At 40.3% G+C, this 22,953-nt stretch overlaps 1 protein-coding gene across 4 annotated transcripts in view; it reads right to left on the minus strand.

The window, feature by feature from the left end:
* SYNE2 (spectrin repeat containing nuclear envelope protein 2) overlaps positions 1-22,953 on the minus strand; it is a 356,033-nt gene that overhangs the window by 74,774 nt on the left and 258,306 nt on the right. For all 4 annotated transcript variants that reach the window (XM_047767512.1, XM_047767510.1, XM_047767513.1 and 1 more), the window contains exons 71-84: positions 22,652-22,783; positions 21,299-21,451; positions 20,955-21,164; positions 19,014-19,115; positions 17,820-17,939; positions 17,470-17,670; positions 15,232-15,402; positions 14,154-14,285; positions 10,681-10,877; positions 8,136-8,268; positions 6,034-6,216; positions 5,471-5,617; positions 3,475-3,651; positions 1,063-1,218 (exon numbers count right to left, since the gene is read on the minus strand). In XM_047767512.1, coding sequence (XP_047623468.1) covers positions 1,063-1,218; positions 3,475-3,651; positions 5,471-5,617; positions 6,034-6,216; positions 8,136-8,268; positions 10,681-10,877; positions 14,154-14,285; positions 15,232-15,402; positions 17,470-17,670; positions 17,820-17,939; positions 19,014-19,115; positions 20,955-21,164; positions 21,299-21,451; positions 22,652-22,783 — 2,214 coding nt within the window. The remainder of the gene's footprint in view (positions 1-1,062; positions 1,219-3,474; positions 3,652-5,470; positions 5,618-6,033; positions 6,217-8,135; positions 8,269-10,680; positions 10,878-14,153; positions 14,286-15,231; positions 15,403-17,469; positions 17,671-17,819; positions 17,940-19,013; positions 19,116-20,954; positions 21,165-21,298; positions 21,452-22,651; positions 22,784-22,953) is intronic.

Here is a 22,953-nt window from a genome sequence, read left to right on the forward strand (position 1 = left end):
GGTTCTTAACCCTCTGAGATACAACAAGAACGCCATATAATATGAATTTTCACAATAATTTCAGCTACTACACAGCTCTAGGTTTCAAAAGAGTATAGGTAGCAAGTCCTTATCATCATGGTTTAGTAGAAAAGTCAGGAAGATACAGTGTCCATTCCAGGGCTGCCATGTGCTGGCTGTTGGAATAAGCATTAGGTCATCAAACTCCCAAGTCTGCATTTTCTCATCAGGAAAACAGTGATGACATCTTAGAACTCAAGTGGAACCAGGGTGGCCTGCTGGGGGGTGCTGCAGCACTGAGCTCTGGAGGATAAACTTCCCTTCAAGCGGTCTGTTGAATCAGGGGTGGCTGTAAGAACTCTAAAATGGAAATGGCTAGTGGGTGGTTAGAAACAGGCTAAGACCATGTGAAAAGATCTCTCCCGGTGGTGTTGCTGCCCACATATAGTGTCCAGTATTATTCTGCAACCACATAGAACTGGGGTCTGAGCAGACTTGCCGTGCCTCCACTCAGTCAGTACAGAAGCAGTATGACCTGTGCTGCCTAGGGTTCTGGGGACAGTGGAACTGTTCTCAATAGGGAATGACACAATCAGGGCAGTGTGGAGGAAGGAGTAATCTACATTTGGGTGAGGGCACTGCAAAGATGAAGTGACCTGGCAAATGGTGACTGAACGAAAAGGGCACAGCCACCGTGCTCCAGCCCAAATGGGATTTAGACAGTGGCTCTGAGGGAAAAGTGTTCCTTTTAGAACACATTACACAGTAGGTAAAAGAAACTGATTTACTCTGAAGAAATAGAATGAAAGACTAAACATCCTGGAGACTTTTGTAAATATTGGATAAATTAATTAAAAAAACACCAAAATTGGAAAACATCTAAATCAAAATTCCCTTAGAACATTTTTTCCTCAGGAGTAACATTCAAACCTCTTAAGAATGACAATAACCTGAAAAATATCTTCTTCTATTTATCATAATAAATGGCATTGTGCAAAACACATGGACACTCAGCTGTTTTATATAAGATAGTCAGTACCTAACAGCCTGACCAAGTCTCACCTGACAATCCAAGAGCATCTTCTGCACCGAGACCACACTTTCAGGTTTTTGTAAAATGTTCAGTCTTTGCTCTTGTGCTTCCATCCAGTTGTTCAAAATCTGTATTTTGTTTTCATTCTCTGTGATACTCTCCAAAAGTTGTTCTAGATGTTGTATCTACCAGTTATGAATAAGAAAATAAAATTTTTTTATTTATGAAAATGACTCAGTCATACATATGTATACATTCCCATGTGCTTTAAAATAATGTATTATGACATTTATGACATGATAATTTTGTTTTTTCTAAGATTGTGAATATTTTGCATAAGATTTCCCAAGAAACTTGGGAATAAGAATGCATAAATCAGGAAATAAGAACTAAAATCTCCTTTAAAAAAAATCTAACATTTGAAATGGAAGCTAGCCTGGTAAGAAGGCTGGCTGTTCTGGAGTTCTAGGTTTGTACAAAACAAAATCATGTTGCTAATACTCAATATTCATTCATCATCTATTGGTATTATGTAAAGCTTAAGGAAATTTTCTTTCCCCAGATTTGCTTCATTAGGCTCATTTAAAAATTAGGTCAATATAAAAAATGACAAATAATTTATCAATTTAATTTAAAAAGTTTTTAAAATTTCAAATATTTAAAAAAATTTATTTTTATTAAAGTATAGTTGATTTACAACATTGTGTCATTTTCTGCTGTACAGAAAAAAATGACTCAGTCATACATATATATACATTCTATTTCTTCTATTCTTTTCCATCATGTTCTATCCCAAGAGATTGGATATAGTTCCCTGTGCTATATAGCAGGACCTCATTGCTTATCCATTCTAAATGTAATAGTTTGCATCTACTAACCTCAAACTCCCAGTCCACCTCACTCCCTCCTCCTCCCCCTTGGCAACCCCAAGTCTGTTCTCCATGTTGTGAGTCTATTTCTGTTCCGCAGATAAGTCCATTTGTGCCATATTTTAGATTCCACATATAAGTGATAGCATATGGTATTTGTCTTTCCCTTTCTGACTAACTTCACTTAGTCCGATAATCTTTTGTTGCATAAAAACATTTTTTTTTTCTTCTTTTTATGGATATACCTGCGGCATAGGGAAGTTCCCAGGGTAGGGGCCGAACGCAGCAGCTGAGGCCTACACCATAGCCACAGCAGCACCGGATCCAAGCCACATCTGTGACCTAAGACGCAGCTTGCAGCAATGCCAGACCCTTAATCCACTGAGCCAGGCTGGGGACTGAAGCTGCATCCTCACAGAGACAGCATCAGGTCCTTAACCTATTGAGCCACAACAGGAACTCCAAAAGAACATTTTTTATTGTCTGTGATTCTTCTCATTTCTAATGCTTATAATATTCATTAGGTTACAATAAAAAATAAATAAAGTTTTAGGTTCCATCTCATATGCCATAGGGACTTGCTGTGTCATGACATATGATTTGTATTAATGTAAAAGGCTGCCCAATACTTCATTAAATGGACACTATATAATTTGATTAATGTTCCTCTGGAGTTGGACATTCAAGCAGTCTACATTTTTCACTAGTTTAAATAACGTTGAATGAACACTTTGTGCACATATCTTTTCCTTTTTGAAGGACTACTTAAGATAAATGTGTAAGAAGTGAACTACTGGGTTAAGAGATAAGATGATCATTATGGTTCTTGAAATTTTCTGAATGCTTTCCAGAAGGGTATATAGGCCATTATCTGCAATATATGAATGTGAAAGCTTTGGGCTTTTATCTCTACCTTATTAAAATTTTCTAATTTAATTTCTAATCTATATAATGTTATTAACATTTATTTCAAATGTCTGATAATTGAAGTTCTTACTTTCCATGTTTAGTTCCTAATCACAATTTTATCTTTTGCAAATTATCTGTTTATGTTCTTTGTCCACTTGAATCCATTTGTATTCATTCTCTATGCAATAAAGTAATCAACCAATTGTCCTTATTATGTATAAATATTAAATATTTTCCCAAGAATAAGTTTCCTTAATCTTTTCATTTGGTAGAATGAAAATCTACCAAAACCCCACATACTTTTTTCTTCCTTTTTTATAAACTTTCCAAAACTGAAATAGCTTTGCTGCTTTTGGACATCTACATTCATAAAAAATGTCAAGACCTTTGACCATTTAGTAGCCTCACATAATACCTGACATCTTCTTAAATAAAATTTCTCATCTTCACTTGCTTAATTCAATTTCCCACTAAGAAATTGCAAAGAAATATAAAAACGATTTCCTACTGTTACGTACACCAATGGAGAATGCTGAAGCACTGGATTTTAAAAGGGCAAGAATTGAGATGATTACTAGGCTAAATGTAACGTAATCACATCAATGTCTTTTAAAATTTGTCAGAAAGTGGTATCTTGCAAAGGCCTGTGACCTAGGAGCGAACCTTTCCGTTCAGTGTTCCTTGGACCTGGTGCAATTGACGATTCATCTCCCCCAGGTGCTCTGCAAACTCTGTTCTCTCATAGCGCTTACTTTCCACATCACAGGTGCTTAGCTGAAGAAGTGACTGGTTAACAAAGTCAACTATCCATTGTTTATAGTCCATTTCCATTCTAAACTCCTAAAACAAACAAACAAAACAAAATGAAACCACCAAAGCCTGCACCAAAGCAGGTGAGACGAACAAGACCTCCCCCTTTGGGGCACTGTAGGTACCACAGCTCCTGCCAGGGCACCATCTGGAGTCTTCTACCCTCCCCAACCCCAAGAGTCTGCTTTGAGCGGAGAGTATCTGGGAGATTCCACATTACTGGGGACAGAGAGACTCACTGCTTTCAAACAGGCTGAAAAGTCAAGGGTGGCAGCATGTATGGTAGTTGCATCATAGGAACCAAAATCAGGACCTGGGACTGACAGAGGTTCTCATGAGGGGCTCCTGAGAGCTCTGCTGGGATCCAGAGCCATCCCCTGAGCTCACAGAAACAGAAGAATGGGAAGTCTGAAGTTAGGACTCACCCAGAAAACCCAGTTCAGGCAGACTCTCTCCCTCTGGAGACCAGCTAGGCCTCCCAGTTTGGATGACTTCAAGTTACAGAGCAAGCCTAAACCCTCCCAGAGCCAACCATGCTTTGTCAAGCCTGATCCTTGCTGGGTTTACCCTGGCAAGTTCTTAGCACCTCCTTTGGAGACATGGGGACAGGGGGTAAAACAAAGTGTTATGTGCCAAGTTACAAGGGCCTTTGAGAATACACACCTGTGAACCCTCTCCAAATTCTGCCACTCATTAAAGTTAGGATAGGATAGGATATAAAAATAAAACCCTTGCTAACACCATCCTTAGTGATTCGGTCATACATCTTCTGCCAGCCCAGAGGCTAGATCCACTAGCCTGTGAGGTCCTTGAAAGTAATGACAGGGGTCTTCATTCATCTCTCTGTTCCTAGTGACAAACACCTTGCCTGGCACACAAAAGGTGTTGGTGTGTAGCTTGCTAAATGCTAGCTAGATCAACTTGAAATCAAGTATCACAGAGAAGGCCACATTCCTACCTATTTGTGGAAGCATATCAAATTTTCCTTACACATTCTCTTATCCAAAGAACACTTATGACCAACCTAGGGGATGGCAGGTACTGGACCAGGCATGTTATTTCAGGGAGGTGAAGGAGACCCTACTCTCAAAAAACTAAGTCAAGGTGGGGGAGGGTAGGCAAGTAAGCAGATCATGATAATATCAGGTGACAGGAACTACTGATGGTAGCACAGAGACCTTTGGAATGGAGGGTTGGGGTAGATTCCCCAATGAGGAGATATTTAAACTGACTTTTTTTTTTTTTTGGTCTTTTTAGGACCACACTCACGGCATATGGAGTTCCCAGGCTAGAGGTCCAATAGAAGCTACAGCTGTCAGCCTACACCACAGCCACATCGACATGGGATCTGAGCTGTGCCTACAACCTACACCACAGCTCATGGCAACGCTGGACCCTTAACCCAGGGATTGAACCCACATCCTCATGGATACTAGTCGGGTTCGTTAACCACTGAGCCACGACAGGAACTCCATGATTCTTAAAGATTGACTAAGAATATTGTCAGCTAAAAGCGGGACACTGAAAGTACAGCATGCACCAAAGCGTGAGTGGAACAGCCCAGGGTTTAAGCAGGGACATGAAGAGGGGTTGGAGAGGTAAAAGGAGAGGACAGGGCCAGTTAAAAGCTTGGATTCCATCCTGTGGTAGTGGGAGCTACCAAAGGATTCTGGGGAGACAAAGAGCAAACACACTAACTTCTCTCTCTAGAATCATCCATATTCTGTTTCTCACCCCTAGATTTCATTTTACTAAATTACATCCTATGTGTCTCTTTGTTCAGTATTTCCCTTCCAACTGACTTGTCTTCTTTATTTAATGAAAAGGCTTCTGGCTTTTTTATAATTACCTTGTACTTCTGAAGAAGATTTTTAACTTGAGATGCAGAACTAAGTGACTGCTCGGAGTCTTCATCTGCAGTTTGATGTTCCACATTGTTCATCCAGCTAATCATTTCTGTGATTGCTTTACGAGATGGCAATTTCTCCATCTGAAGCTGCAAAGACAAAATGATTTCCATTTAATTACCTGCAGTTAACAAAATGAATCAGGACATCACTAAAGATGATATCTGGTTTGATAAAAAGGTCCTGCTACATAATTATGCAGGTTACTCACAAAAACAAACCCAGCATTCAAGCTTAGAATAAGTGACCCCAAAACAATGACGATGACCTTCACATAAACTAACACAGTGGTGCAGATAAACTGGGAAATAAAGTAATTAAGCCTGATTTCTCTCTTAAGAAAGATCCCATTGGAGGAGAGTCCAGTAATTAAGACCTATATTCAGTGGTGCCAGAGAAAAATAGATGGTGTCAATGAAAATTATTGAGTCAGAGGAATAATTTTAAAAGAGTTGTGAGCTAACAAGTGAATGCTAATTCAAATTCTGGGTCTTTCAATACTTACCTGGTGAAGTTTTTCTTGAATGTCTGGAAGTTGAGTTATGAGCACTGTCCACTTTTGTTCAAACTGTGCTAAAGAAGCTCTCAGGGTTGCCGTGTCAGCTTCTTTTAGGTGAAGAAGTTGGTTCCCAGTACTCAGAACTGCAGTCTTCAAGGAGGACTTTTCATCAAGTTCCTTTGAGAACTCCTAAAAGGAAACAGTTTTGATATTTAGAACCTTTTAAAATTTAAATATGGCATGGAGTAATAACTAAGAGTCAAAATAACTGGTAAGAGTCCAAAACTAAAAAGCTGAATTCAATTCAAAAAGTAAATACTTATGTGTGTATGTATATGTGCTCATATATGTAAATGTGCACCCATGCACACACATATTTCCTACTAAGTGGCAGGCACAGCTCCTGGCATTAGACATATGGCAGGGAACAAAAGAGATGGAATTCCTGCCTCTGAGCAGCTAATGATTTAGTAGATCAATATTTCAAAAATTAAACCACATGGTCATCTCAACAGATGAAGAAAAAGCTTCTGACAAAATTCAATACTCATTTCTAATAAAACTCTCCAAAAAGTGGGCATAGAGGGAACCTACCTCAACATAATAAAAGCCATATATGACAAACCCACAGCTAATATCAAGGATGTCCACTTTCACCACTGTTATTCTACATACCAGGAAGGGAGTGAGATGGACAGGGAGTTTGGGGTTAATAGATGCAAACTATGACATTCAAAATGGATGGGCAATGGAGTCCTACTGTATGGCACAGGGAACTATGTCCAATCACTTGGGGTAGAACATGATGGAAGACAGTATGAGAAAAAGAATGTACACATACACACACACACACATATATATGTGACTGGGCAACTATGCTGGACAGCAGAAATTGAGACAACAATGTAAATCAACTATATTCTAGTAAAAAAATAGACAAATCATCACTTCAAATATAAAAAGAAACAAACATATTCTATGAACTAAATGCAACAATGTTTTAACTAAAATATTTGAAATCTTTCCTGTGTAGTTATAGGTTTATTTTGAATATATTTCTAAAATATTTACATTTTCATATCAAAGTGAGTGGTCAGCTACAAAATATGAAAAAATGTAGAAATGAGAAAAGGCTAAGGGAAAGATAAAAAGGTTTCAAAAGCATAATTTATATTATAAAAGTTAATACTTAATTTTCTTCCAAAAAAAAAACCTCAAAAAAATACAATAACGGGAGTTCCCGTTGTGGCTCAGTGGTTAACGAATCTGACTAGGAACCATGAGGTTGCAGGTTCGATCCCTGGCCTCACTCAGTGTGTTGGGGGGTCCGGTGTTGCCATGAGCTGTGGTGTAGGTTGCAGACTCGGCTCAGATCCCCTGTTGCTGTGGCTCTGGTGTAGGCCAGTGGCTACAGTTCCGATTAGACTCCTAGCCTGGGAACCTCCTTACACCCTTAAAAAAAAAAAATACGATAACATTTTAGTAGAAATATCAATTCTGTATAACAATTTGAAATCATATATTTATTAACTAACATTTATGAATTAATAATCCTGTGAGGCTTTGGGCTGGGAGTGGGGAGGGGAGTTATTTTCTGTACTTGTAAAACATACTGTGTCAGAACAAGTTTTAAATTTATGTATATTTTATAGGGTCAATTAAAATATACTTTCTCAGAGTCCCTGTTGTGGCTCAGTGGGTGAAAAACCCAACATGGTGTCCATGAGGATGCAGGATTGATCCCTGGCCTCACTCAGTGGGCTAAGGACCTGGCTCGGATCCCGCATTGCTATGGCTATGGCACAGGCCTGCAGCTGCAGCTCTGATTCAACCCCTAGCCTAGGAACTTCCAAATGCCACAGGTATGGCTGTAAAAAGAAAAAAATATATATATATATATATATATATATATATAAACGCACATACTTTCTCATTATTATGAACATATAAATCAACAAATAGTTCTAAGTTTGAAGAATGCAACTGCTATTGGCCCAAGTCTTATCCACCAGTGACTGTGGAGACCACATCAACTCTTGTAATTTCCCCTGATTATTTACTGCTTACCAATATTATCAATTATCTGAGCATATTCCATTACAACTTACAAAAAAATTGTTGATGTTGCTTCTGATTGTCTCCAAGTCCTGAGATGCGTTGAGGGACTGCTCTTTCCAGTAATTCAGAGTTTGCTGAGAAGATTCCAACCACTTGGTTAACTGATCTGAATCTCTGTTATAACTAACAGGAGCAAAGTGAGAAAGGAAATCAGAAATGATATGCATCACTGAATGTTTTCTTCTGTTTCAGTGCAGGTTTTCCTGTGTTGATCAACCCTATTATTCAGAAAAATCATGATTTTTTTTTTTTAAAGAATTATACCTTATTCCACCCTAGGCCCCAAATCGCATGCTCCTGGCATTTCCTGCAACTATTATGACTAATCGAGAATACAGAGGTATTTGGTAGTTTTAAATATTCTTTTTAAAATTTATTACAACTGCATAAAAGTAAACTCATGAGAGCGAGTTCACATTGTGGTGCATTAGAAATGAACCCAACTAGTGTTCTTGAGGATGAGGGTTCCACCCAGGCCTTGCTCAGTGGGTCAAAGATCGAGCGTTGTCATGAGCTGTGGTGTAGGTCACAGATGTAGCTTGGATCCAGTGTTTATCCAAGCAAGATGCTATCCTTCCAAACTTCTTTACATTAAAACAGTCCCCTTAAGAGGCAGGGAAGGGAATAAGGTTTAAATGTTCTATGTTTTCTACCTTCCTCAAGGGGTTCAAGAGCGAAGTCAGTCAGACAAAGAAAGATAAATACCATATGATATCACTCGCATGTGGAACCTAAGTCACAATGCAAATGAACTTATTGACAAAACAGAAACAGACTCACAGACAGAAAACAAACCAACAGTTACCAAAGGGGAGTGGGGGCGGGGGTCAGGATAAATTTGGAGTCTGAGATTAGCAGATACAAACTACTATATATAAAATAGATAAACAATAAGGTCCTATTGTGTATCAAAGAACTATATATCAATATCCTGTAATAAACCATTATGGAAAAGATTTTATATATATATGTGTGCGTGTGTATATATATATATATATATATATACACACACTATATATATATATACACATACACACGCACACATATATATAACATTTTGTGTATACTAGGAACTAAACAACACTGTAAATCAACTATACCTCAATAAAAAATAAAAGATTTGATCAGCTAAATTAAAAAAAAAATTCCTTGAAGAACTCCAAAGGCTTTTAAAAACTCTTCTGGGGAGTTCCTGTCGTGGCGCAGCAGAAATAAATTCAACTAGGAACCATGAGGTGGTGGGTTCGATCCCTGGCCTTGCTCAGTGGGTTAAGGATCCGGTGTTGCCGTGAGCTGTGGTGTAAGTTGCAGAACCGGCTCCGATCTGGTGTTGCTGTGGCTATGGTGTAGGCCAGCAGCTGTAGCTCCAATTAGATCCCTAGCCTGAGAACTTTCATATGCTGCGGGTACAGCCCTAAAAAACAAAAAGAAAAAGAAAAAGAAAAAAAGGAAAAAAATAAAAACTCTTTCTGTTAGCTAAAAATTTTCTTAATTTAAAAAACACTTTGCAAGAGTATAGGAAAGAGCAACATCATGGTATAAAGGTAATGTATAATTTTATAACTCCTACTTCTCATAGAACTGATGACCTATTATCTTGAGTCTTGCAAGCATCAGAGACTCTAGATTCCACTTAGCCTAAAAGAGGAACCCAAATGCTTTGCACTATTAAACACTGCACAACAAGAGGCAGTGCATGTAAAAACTGGTTGACTGTAGAATCTCTCTGAGGCCTTTTCCACAATAAATCTGACATCGGTCAATCCCTAAGAAGACATAACTGACAACAATAATAATTATTAGAGAAATGCAAATCTAAATCACTATGAGGTACCACTTTACACCAGCCAGAATGGCAATCATCAAAAAGTCTACAAACAATAGGTGCTAGAGAGGGTGTGGAGAAAAAGGAACCCTATTACACTGTTGGTGGGAATGTAAATTGGTACAACCACTGTGGAAAACAGTACGGAGATTCCTCAGAAAACTAAAAATAGAATTACCGTTTGATCCAGCAATCCCACTCCTGGGCATCTAGCATCTATCCAGAGAAAACCATGACTCAAAAAGACACATGTACTCCAATGTTCATTGCAGCACTATATGCAATAGCCAAGACATGGAAACAACCTAAATGTCCATTGACAGAGGAGTGGATCAATAAGATGTGGTACATACACACAATGGAATATTATTCAGCCATTAAAAGGAACAAAATACCAGCATTTTTAGCAACATGGATGGACCTAGAAATTATCATGCTAAATGAAGGCATTCAGACAATGAGATACCAACACCAAATGCTATCACTTACATGTGGAATCTAAAAAAAGGACACAATGAACTTCTTTGCAGAGCAGATACTGACTCACAGACTTTGAAAAACCTATGGTTTCCAAATAAGACAGGTTGCAGGGGTGGGGAGATGCACTGAGGGTTTGGGATGGAAATGCTACAAAATTTGATTATGATGACTGTTGTACACCTATAAATGTAATAAAATTCATTGAGTAATTAAAAAAAAAAAAGATATACCTGAGCAGATGCTTGAGAAGCGTTTGTAGTCTGTGTAGTTCATGATCAATTTTTTTGTTTAGGGCCAACCACTGTTCTTCCAGTTTTGCAATCTGGCCTTCTAGTTCAGGACAGCTCACTGATGCTACCAGCTGTTTGCCTTCATTCAGAGTCTGGTAAAGCCGAGCATGCTTCTCATCAATGTTTCTTTTTATTTGCTAATAAATGTAAAGTCATAGAATAAATTATTTTAAGTTGAAACCAGCCAATCAATTCACAAATACATCATGAAAAACCTATCGTAGAGGCTACTGAAGTAACAACATGTTCCAAATCCTCAAGACTCTTGTGAGCTGGGCTGAACAAACATGGCTAGTGGATTATTATCTTCACAATGAGAGTTTTTGACCAATGCATTTCTACTGCACAGACTTACACATGCAAGAGAAAATGGAAATTCACAGATTTCGATCTGATAGTTGATTCCTTCACCTAGAAACTCAAAAGATGACAGCCTTCAGGGTGTACTTAGCTTGCAGACAGGTTCTGTGTGACCTAAGGATTATTTTTCAAATCAAGGCATTTTTACATATAAATCAGGATTTCCTGTGACTCTTGGAAGATCTAGCAAGCTGGGTCTGCAACTGCAAGTGGAGAGACTGGTGGGAAGTATGTAGGAATAGACTCCTTTGGAAAAGCCTGTTTTCCTAGGTGCTCCCCAACCGAGGCCCCCACCAGCCCTGCAAATGTCCCCCAGTCAGCGTCCCTAATTGCCCTTCTCCTGCTTGGCCCCTGGAAGTATTCTATCCTACCCTATCCCATCCTATTCTTTAATTTTACAGCTGCACCTGCAGCATATGGAGGTTCCCAGACTAGGGATAGAATTTGAGCTACAGCTGCTGGCCTACGCCACAGCCATAGCAACATGGTATCCGAGCTGTGTCTACGACCTACACCACAGCTCACAGCAATGCCTGATCCTTAACCCACTGAGCCAGGGATCAAATCCACAACCTCATAGACACTATGTAGGGTTTTTAATCCACTGAGCCACAATGGGAACTCCTGGAGGCATCTTCCATTGCAGCCAAGGTATGAAGGGATAGATGAGAAAACATTTCCTTGACTTCCCATGTGGCTCAGAGCATAACCACTTGGCATTGCTTCTACAGTGGTTGTGGCTGGACCCCCATCTTGGGAACTTCCATATGCTGCAGAGGCAGCCTCAGGAAAGGAAGAAAGAAAGAAAGGAAGGAAGGAAGGAAGGAAGGAAGGAAGGAAGGAAGGAAGGAAGGAAGGAAGGAAGGAAGGAAGAAAAGAAAAACATTTCCTTATCATCCTTTAGACCTAATAGGGGAAAAACTCATTTCTAGAGTCCTTTGGATCTAAGGATTTGGGAGGGAGAAAGGAAGAAGAGGACTTCAGAAGAATAAATGAAAATAGCACACTGCTAATCCAATCCATGAAAAGAAAAATAAAACTCTTCAAGACTGTGAAAAACAAATGCTCCCCTGCCCCTCCGCTGGAAGAGAACTCTAAAGGCAATTATCTTCTGTAGATGGGTTCGGCTAATGACATGTATTCTGACAGTTATTTAAATGTAATCTTAAAAAATAAATTGTGATCAAAACAGAACATTTGCTATTTTCCAATTAACTTAAGTCTTTTAAAAATTACTAAAAAATTCTATCCCCAAATGCTGTTTCCGCCATTCTTAGTTATAGCTCCCTCTCCCTGCCTGGGTCTGCAGGCTAGAGTAACACATCTAACATCAGTTTAAAAAACCAAAAAAAAAACAAAAACAAAAAAACTGGTTCTAATTTTCTAAGTCTTCAGGGCAAGACACTTCATCTTTAGAGCATCCCTGAGAGATTTTAATTTCCCCATTTTATACAAGGGAGTCAGATTGCACTAGTCACTGGGCCCATGAGTTGCTGACTTGCATTGGAACATGCTCAACCACAGAGGCCACACAACTGACTGACTTACATTCCTGGGCCACAGAGGTCCACTGATCAAGATACAAACCTCTCCATTACGCAGAAGACCACTGATGACCTAAGGAATGCTATAAGATGGGCTTTGTGAGATAAATGTATTTTATTTTTTTGCTCTTTAGGGCTGTATCTGCAACATATAGAAGTTCCAAGGCCAGGGGTCAAATGGAAGCTGTAGCTGCTGGCCTACACCATAGCCGGAGCAACGCAGGATCTGATCTGTCTGCGACCTACTCCACAGCTCACAGCAACACAGGATTCCTAACCCACTGAGCAAGGCCAGGGATTGAACTGGCATCCTCATGGATAACAGTCAGGCTCGCTACCACTGAGCCACAATGGGAATTTCCTGGCAAATGTATTATAAAAGTCTTAGAATGATTATTTCATTTCTTAAATATTTCAAATTTAACAGAATCACAGGTTACAGTTTAAGGTACACGACCACTCCTGGGGAAATAATCAGGCTTCTAACAGGTTGGCTGGTAGGAACAGCCTTCTTACTGTAATGAGGTGTAAAGGCCATCTGCTTTCAACTGCTTTCTTTGGGCAGTTTAGATGGTACCTCCCATATCCCCAGGCTAACACAGAATCAGAAAGCAGCTTCCCACCCCCAGGGGATGTGGGTTTATCTGTGAGTTGGGCTCAATATAAGAAGAAGGCCAGGAGATTAACTGCAGCTTCCTAGATATCCAGAGCCTAACTATAGCATCCCAGTCTCTGGAAAATGGTCCTTATAGGGGCTTAGATGCCTCTGAGGAATGCTTGGGAGTGTACTAAGTATTTCATGATTTCCTCTTCCATCCAGTCTGGTCAGGCAACAAACCTGCTCTTTTTGTAGAGTTGCTATCTGATAGCCATCTCCAGCAGTGCAATGCAAGATAAAAACTTTTTATCTTGTTGGTCATGTCCTCAGAGCCACTCGAAAACCATTTTAAGGTCTTAACTTTTCTAGAGCATTGGAATTTGAGACCCAGACTTTGTTAATAACCATACCAAACGTTACATAAGAAAAAATGTCAAGTTTGAAGTCTTTTCATAATGCTGGTGGTAGGTAACAGATTACTATCTTTCTCATAGGCTACATATAAAACTAAAATATGTTTAGAGATTCATGGTTTACAAAGTTCTTTGCATACTTTAGCTCATGTCCATACTCACTGACATCAACCTCCAGAGACAGGCAGAATGAGCTTTGATCATCTATACTCTACAGAAAAAGACACTGAGGCTTAGGGACAGAAAGTTGACAAAGGATAAGTGAGAGCCAGGACCCAAAGCAAGGTCCTAACCCCATGTCAGACACATGGCCATGCTGAGGAAACCACAAGCAAATCCCCCTTCTCCCCAGAAAGGTCTCCTTGTGAATTGTGTGATGAACATATTTCATTTCTATTCAGACTGTTCACCTTCAAAGTCAAATAGTTTAATCAAAGCATAATAAAAACACAAAGTGCTACAGACCATGACTTTGATGGCTTAAATGGAGCAAAATACCTGGTAAAACGAAATCCTTTCCACTAATCTTTCCTCCGTCTCTTCCACCAAACTGACAGAGGGCAACGTAGATATAAGAATTTCCAGGTCCTTTTCAAGAGATGCATACTTTTCATCAAATTCTTCCCATTTCTAGAGAACCAACAACAACATCAGTGGGGGCCCATTTCTAGATTAGATCCAGACAATGACAAAATTAATCCTAAAAACAAAAATGAACTCTGAGACCATACAAAATTAAAGCACAGATATTAGGGGTTCCTGAGCTATAACCCACCCTAGTAAGAGCTCAGTGTCTGGTGGGAAATAATTCCAGCCTTTGTGGAGGTTTTTTTTTGTTTGCTTGTTTTTTGTTGTTGTTTTGTGTTTTGTTGTTGTTTTGTTTTGTTTTTTGGTGGTGCCCCATGGCATGTAGGAATTCCCAAAGGATAAAACATGTACCACAGCAGTGAGTGATCTGAGCCACAGAAGTGACAATGCTGGATCCTTAACCACTAGGCCACCAGGATACCATGGAGTCTTTTTTAAAAAGTATCATGAACTATTACTGTAAATAACAACCTGACAAGCTAACTAGAAAGAAAATTAATTTTATTAGCACAAAATAACACTCTTATTTTCCCATCAAAAAGTTGAATATTTCTTGGCTTTTTGTTTACTCCCTTTATGTGCTAACATACACTGTGTTTAAGAAGTTAAAGGAGAAAAGCCTTAAAATTGAGAAAGAGCTTTTTTCCTTTGAATCGGGTCAGGACTGCCACGAATCCACTCTAATAACAGAGCGTGTTGGCTTGTCCTTTATAGGAAGCAGTTTCTGAACCACTGACTTTCATCCAAATGATCTCATTTGAGATCTCAAAGTGCTTTTGATGTTGCTTATTTATTTGTTCCCCAACCTAGAAGGGAGCAGCAGTCAGGGCTGGCGCAGGATTCCACATTCCTCACTAGTGGCTCCCATTTAACTACTGCTTCACGATAACTAGAGGCAATAACTAGCTATCTGCTTTCAACACCTGAAGGTGGTGGTTGAACATCTGGAATCCTCCGCCTCAGTACCAAGTTTATAGAAACCACATACCTGCAACAAGCTCTGCAGTTTTATTCCACATTGATGTGACTTTTCTTCTAGTAATTTCACTTCTTTTACTTGCTCTGCCCAAGATGTCTCTTTCTTTTGCAATAAAGGAGGCATTTTGTTGGAGTATGTTTGGATCAACAGCATGTCAGCAACAAGCTTCTGGAAAAAAAGCTGTGAAAGGCAGAAGATGTTAATATTCATTTTTACACTGTGAAAAAAATCTTAAAATCCCAGTTATTTCAGTGTTACCTATTGTCACATTTGTTTTTTAATCCAAGATCTCAGGACAGCCACATAGGGTCAAACACATGAGAAAACAAAATAAAAAATTTCCCTACATATCCTTGGTTTTTGAGCACTAATAGCATGTTAACAGAACATTAAAAAAATATATCATAGGTAGTGTTTTCTACAAAATAGTCCATATTAAAGGGAAAACTTCTTTTTTCTTTCTTCCTTTCTTTTTTTTTTTTTTTTTGCTTCTTATGTCCACAGGTGCGGCATATGGAAGTTCCCTGGTTAGGGGTGGAATGGAAGCTGCAGCTGCCAGCCACAGCCACAGCCACAGCCACAGCAATATGGGAGCAGAGCCACATCTGCGACCCATAGCTCATGGGCAACACTGGATCCTTAACACACTGAGTGAGGCCAGGGATGGAACCAACATCCTCATGGATACTATTTGGGCTTGCTACTGTCGAGCCACAACAGGAACTTCTAAGGGAAAACATTATTAATTTGTCACTTTAAATTTCCAGTGAGATCTTCCTAAATCAGTTATTCTAATTTTTTAAGAAACTTTACAAAAAAGGAGACATTGATGTGGCTGATTAGTTTCAGGATGATACACTGGATGGTTGATATGCCCAAGAAACTCATATATTCAATAGCAAGGGGTTCCTAATCTCTGGCTCTAGCTTCTACTCAATAAAAAGGCTAAATAAAGGGTATTTGCCAGTGAGATCTATTGGCCTCCTGGTTGGTAAAAACTCCCAGAATAGCACTTGAAGACCTTTAAAGAGGAAGACTTTTCTTCACACGCTTTTCCATTTATAGCGGTGCCTTCTCTAGCTGTTTGTTAGAAAAGGATACACTGAAGGGCTTACAAAGGCATTTAGCAGAAGACCTGACACATTGCATACATTGGTTAATGTATTTTCTCCTCTTCCCCTCCACCCTTTAGCCAATATTTACCTTTTAATTTTTTTTAGACTAAATTCTATTTATCAAAGGCCTAGACTTCAGCTTGTTGAAGGGAGGAATGGTGTCTCAAACATCTTTACTATCAGCACTTAGATTACTGCATATCTCTTGTTGGTGATCAGAAGGTTTTGGTTAATGAAACGAAATGGGAAAATGAAAGGATTTATTGAGCATCACGCTAGATACACATTTATGTAATTTAAATATTTCTTTTGATCTCAGTTCTCAGTAAGGCCTTTCCTAACCTCTTGAATTCAATTCCTTCTATTAAATGCTCTCAAAGTTTGCATCCCAATTTTAATTTTAAATTTGCTTGAATCTCCTTGACCAACACGTCTTTTCATAATGCCATATGCAGCAACATGGACTGACCTAGAGATTATCATACTAAGTAAAGTTAGACAAAGACAGACATCATACGATATCACCTATATGTAAAATGTAAAAAAGGATACAAATGAACTTATTTGCAGAACAGAAACAGACTCACTGAAAAACTTATGGCTAACTAAGGGGACAGGTTGTGGGGGAGGGATGGACTGGGGGTTGGGATTGACATATGCACACTGAAGTATATTGAATGATTGGCCAACAGGTCCCTGATGTATAGGGATCTGCTCTATTGTATAGAGAACTCTACTCAATATTCTGTGATAATCTGTGTGGGAAGAAAGAATCTGAAAGAGAATGGATGTGTGTACATGTATAACTGAGTCACTCTATTGTACAGCAGAAATTACCACAGTGTATCAACTATATTTCAATAAAACTTTAAAAAGTAAGAAACAAAACCAAAAAAAACCATGTCTTTTCAATCAACTGAAAGCTCTGTAAATGTAAGGAACTAGGTATGTTTTCACTCACAATCATATTCTTGGGGTTTAGCAGGGAGCTGGGTACACAGTAAGCCCTCTAACAGACATTTGTCAAAAGAATGAATGACGGATATTCCAACTAGGCAGAAAACAGACACTCCATGCTCACTCAGAAAAGTGTCAAGTCTATGAAAAGGTGATCAGACCTATTGTGTCTCACCTTGTGATTCTGTATTTGAGCCGTTAAGGCAGCTTTACTTTTGGCTTGTTGTAAGTGGTCATGAGCAAGCTTTTCCCTTCCGATATTCACCAGTTCCACCATGCCTTGCAGCAAAGCATCTTGCTGGCTCTCGGTGATGAAAGGACTGCTGAGTTCCGCGTACCTGGCTCTCAGGATTCCCCAAGTAGTGTCGAGTACATCCTGAAGGGAGACAGCAGGTGTGCACAAACGTTTGCTTCCAACAATGAAAATAACCCAAAAGAAGAACAGACCTAACCTCCCTTGGCAGAAAAGTCTTACTCTTTATAACACAGTAATACACTAATTGAATGTCTTCTCTGCAGACATACCTCTAGTTTATAAACCTCCTGGAGGAAAACATAAGGTAAATGAAGCCTCTCCCCTTCCTCTCTCAGTTTTGCCACTCGGCTCTCAGAGTTCTGCAAATCCACTGCATAGGCGTCTGCTTTCTAAAGTGACAGATGATATACAAAAAGGAAAACTCTTTAATAAGTCAGAATTATACACATTGATTTACAAAGAATTAAAGAGTACAGAAAAGAATTAGGGGTAAAGGGAGATCCTTTTGTGGTGCAACGGAAGTGAATCCAACCAGGAACCATGAGGTTGAGGGTTCGATCCCTGGCCTCACTCAGTGGGTTAAGGATCCGGCATTGGGGAGATCTGTGGTGTAAGGCTGCAGACACAGCTCAGATCTGGCATTGCTGTGGCTGTGGTGCAGGCCAGCTATAGCTCCAATTAGACTCATAGCCTGGGAATCTCCATGTGCCGTTGGTGTAGTCCTAAAAGAGCATTAAAAAAAAAAGAGAGAGAGCGAAGAATTAGGGGGAAAGGAAAGCCCCCTCCCCCTCCGTTCTCTCCACTCTTCCAAAGCTCCACCCCAGACAGCTTGCTCCTAATGTGCGCCGTTGCACGTGCGCATGCACATGGAGGTTAATGGGCATGCCTTGCCACTCACTGGCTCACTGGCTCAATCACAACCCTGTGGTCTGAGGTTTGCATTCCCCACTTATCCTCAGCACCTCCACACATCACTACAAACACATCTGGAGCCTTTTAGACAGACACTGATACGCCACTGTTAGGCTGCACACTGCTTTGGTAACAGGCTGCTCTTAATGCACTCTGGGCCATTTTAGAGTCTTTAACTCAAGCAGTGCCGCCAGGTCCATCCTTGAATATCCGTATATGTTTGTCTCACTGCCTCAGCCTAAGCACAAGTCCAGTGCCTAGAGCAGTGCCTGAACATAGCAGGCCCTCAAGTAACACTTGCTGGATAAATGGATGAAGTAAACTGGCTACTGGATGCAAGAGCACTTACACATACAATTTAGACATGATGTCAAATGATCTCTAAACATTGGACTAAAGAGCACTCCTTCCAAGAGGGTGAGGTCTCACCTCCCAATACCCTTCCCAACACTGCACAGACTTGGATTTCTGGAAGTGTTCAGAAGCATGGCTTAGACACAAAACTCTTTGGTTTAAGGTTAAGTCAGTTTTAATTATTTTGACTTGATTACCTGAAGCTGTTCGTCAATACTTTGGCCACTAATTTCATTCAAATATTGTTGTAAACATGTTTTATTCTTAATGAGTTGATCATATAATCGCTTTACTTCATTCTGTATAAAAAGATAAATGCAGAAGGTGGTGAAAATCTTATTTAGACCTTCAGTATACCTTTTTAAAAATCCAGTTGTCCTTTAATTTCTGCGCCACCAGAAATTTCGAATATATGCCAAAAGAGAGGGATCCGTGTGTTACCATCATCCACTGCTGACTCGTGGCTGGTTCTCTCTCCTCTGCTCCCTCCCCCCACCCCACTCATCTCCCTTCTCTCAGATTATTTTGGAGCGAATCCCAGATAGACCATATTATTTCATCAGTATATGTTTCAGTAGATATCTCTAAACAAGAAAGATTTTTCTTTTTAAAAATACTACAAGCCAATAATAACTCCTCAGTATTATTTACTGTCCAGGCAGGGTTCACATGTCTCTAATCACCTACATTTTTTCTCTTGGGTTTGTTGGAATTGGGATCTAAATGAGGTTCCAATTGGTTGCAAAGGATGAATATGTGTTTTTCAGTCTCTTGTGATCTGCTGGCTCCCTGAACATCTCTCTTTTCTATTTCTTGGGTTCTGGGTGTTGCGGGTGAAGGGAGGGAAATAATTAGGCCCTATATTCTGAACAGCTCCCCACTGTCTGGACATGGCTGGCTGTTCTTCCACGGCACCACCTAACACATTCTTCCCTCGTGTCTGTTTGACTTGGATTCCAGAGGCCTGATCACATCAGGAGTGATTTTATGAGCAAGACTCCTTCCTCAGTGGTGTTGTGTTTCATTTCTTTTCTTTCTTTTTTTTTTTGTCTTTTTTTGCCATTTCTTGGGCCGCTCCCACGGCATATGGAGGTTTCCATGCTAGGGGTCCAATTGGAGCTGTAGCTGCCGGCCTACACCAGAGCCACATCAATGTCGGATCTGAGCCTCATCTGTGACCTACACCACAGCTCACGGCAACGCCAGATCCTTAACCCACTGAGCAAGGCCAGGGATCAAACCCAAAACCTTACGGTTCCTAGTCGGATTCGTTAACCACTGTGCCACGACAGGAACTCATTTCTTTTTAATTAGACAACTTTTAGTAGCTTCCTCATTAGTTCCTCTGCCTCAAATCTCTGCTCCAATCCACATTAGACAACTGACAGGTGAATCTACCACAAACGTACACAGACTCTCATTCCTTTGCTCAAAAAACATCACGGGAGTTCCCATCGTGGCGCAGTGGAAACAAATCCGACTAGGAACCATGAGGACACAAGTTTGATCCCTGGCCTCTATCAGTGGATTAAAGATCTGGCATTGCCATGAGCTGTGGTGTAGGTAGCAGATGTGGCTCGGAACTGGAGTTGCTGTGGCTGTGGTGTAGGCTGGCAGCTGTAGCCCCAGTTGGACCCCTAGCCTGGGAACCTCCATACGCCACAGTTGAAGCCCTAAAAAGACAAAAAGACAATAACGTCATGGCTCCCCTTTCCTATAAATCCTGCCAGATGATACTCTATGAGTGGCTGAATGTAATATGGGAAAGGAACGTGACTTTAGCTCAACCTAACAAGTTCATACCTGAGACTTAGCAAAGGACTTTGCTTTCAAATGGTCTCCAACCATGAGCAGCTGAACTGACTTAAAGACCTTCACAAAAAGAATGTCTCACAGGAGTTCCCATTGCAGCTCAGTGGTTATAAACCCAACTAGTATCTATGAGGACACAGGTTATATCCCTGGCCTCATTCAGTAGGTTAAGGATCTGGCATTGCCACAAGCTGCAGTGTAGGTTGCAGACAGAGCTTGGATCTGGCATTGCTGTGGCTTTGGTGTAAGCTGGCAGCTACAGCTCTAATTCAACCCCCAGCCTGGGAACTACCAGTGCCAAGGTAGCCGAGGGCCCAGACCCGTACCTGATAACTGCGGCTATAGTCGAGGCCGGCCTTCAGGGACTTGCTTCTTGAGGCCATTGCAGCCTGGGTGTGCTCCAGATAGACTTGGAGTTTATCAAAACAGTCAAGGAACAGGCTGGTGTTCTTGCCAGGCCAAGTCATGGCTTTCAGAAGATCATTCTTCTTGTCACTCAAAGCCAGGTAAAGTTTTTTCAACTCCAGAGCCAGTGTCTGCAGAGAGGAGAAGAGGTACGACACTGAACAAGTACTTAACAAGTTCTGACCTTAAGAGGCTTCAGCTCTTGCTTAACCAGTGGGCTGCCAGCAGGAACAGCTGGCACCTGAGCTTGAGGGACCCTCCCTACCTCGCAGTGCACCTGCTGGGCACCTGCATCTCCTCTGAAGAGCCCAGGTGTCTGCAGCATCTCCTCCACGCTGCCCAGGCACTGGCTGAGGGTCAGAAACAGTTCAAATAATTTCTTATCCAAATCCGTGAATGTTTCTTCTGACATATTTTCCTGAATCAAGAGGAGAAAAAGAAAAGTCATGAAAATTCCTTATCTTCCTAAGACTACGTTTTCCCTGGTTTCTTTTATAGTTTACAATTTACGTTATGCTTTTTTAAAATGGTTAGTCATTTCAAATACTTTGCAAAGTAGACAGTAGAATAAATAAATAAACTTAAGATGTTAACACAGAGAAACAAGTTTAAGAAACTCAATGTTAGGTGGTAAGTTGACTACTGAATGGATTTAAGAGGTAAATCAAAGCTGAAGGACTTGTTTGGTGGAGCCATTCCAGGTGTAGGTGTAATCCCAGATAAATCACACTATCCCTCTTCTCACTGTCCCCACATCTCACATATTAGTGTGGGAGAAAGTAGGCTGGAGTTCCCACCGTGGTCAGCGGTAACAAACCCAACTAGTATCCATGAGGATGAGGGTTCAATCCCTGGCCTCACTCAGTGGATTGGGGATCCAATGTGGCTGTAAACTGTGGTATAGGACGCAGACATGGCTTGGATCCCACGTTGCTGTGGCTGTGGTGTAGGCCAGCAGCTGTAGCTCCGATTTGACCCATAGCCTGGGAGTTACCATATGCCGTAGGTGCAGCCCTGAAAAGCAAAAAAAAAAAAGTATCCAGGAGAAAGTAGGTTAATGAAATCAAGTTATGGCCTGGAGAAGGAAAAGAAGCCAAGAAATTTGAAGGAGCTCATTAGAAAGAGGTACAGCATCTTACCTCTTACATGGATAGTACAGTATGGTGGCTATAAGTAGTTTAGGAGCCTGCCAAATCTAGTAATCATCCCAATTTGGGCTGTTTCCTACCCTCTTCTCAGATGGATACCCAAGATTATCCAGCACACCGTCTCAGGGTTAAGCCTATTTAAGAATGGAAACCTTGCCACTCCCCCTCCTTCCCCCTCCGCCTAGCTAATCCCAGAGCACCACTGCAGACGGTACTAATCAATCACAATCCTTGTTCCTGCCAGGCCTGGACTCAGGTTCAGAAGCCTTTTCACCCTTGGTATTCTGAGGAGCCACTACCAAATTTATTAGAGTTGGCAAAAGAAAGAAATTCTACTTGCAATTCTAGGATTCATCCCATTAAGTGTCCTATTACTCATCTGGAAAAGAAAATCATGACTGATTTACAAGATCACATTTCCCTTCATTTTTGTTACTGCTGAGGAAAAGCACCTAAAGCACAGTTGCTACCTGTGTCTGAAGAGTATTTGCTTCTTGACGCAGGTCTTCAAGTTGGGTGGTGTAAGTTTTCAATTCTTCAGCTGTGGGAGATCTAAAGTTATAGACGCTCACACTGGGTAGAACACTCATATTTGCAGCAATCTGTTTGAAAAAGGGAAATCCTATTACAAAGAGTTTGAGATCGTGTTAATGTTAATGTAAAACATCAAGGATACCTTAACGGGCTATCTTCTGAGTTACCTTCCTTGGTAATGTTTTTGTCTACTTTGTCATTTATAAGAAAAAATAATTAACTCATTAAATTAAATTTT

Source organism: Phacochoerus africanus, chromosome 2 (genome assembly GCF_016906955.1).
Source record: "Phacochoerus africanus isolate WHEZ1 chromosome 2, ROS_Pafr_v1, whole genome shotgun sequence".
Taxonomy (NCBI): Eukaryota; Metazoa; Chordata; class Mammalia; order Artiodactyla; family Suidae; genus Phacochoerus; species Phacochoerus africanus.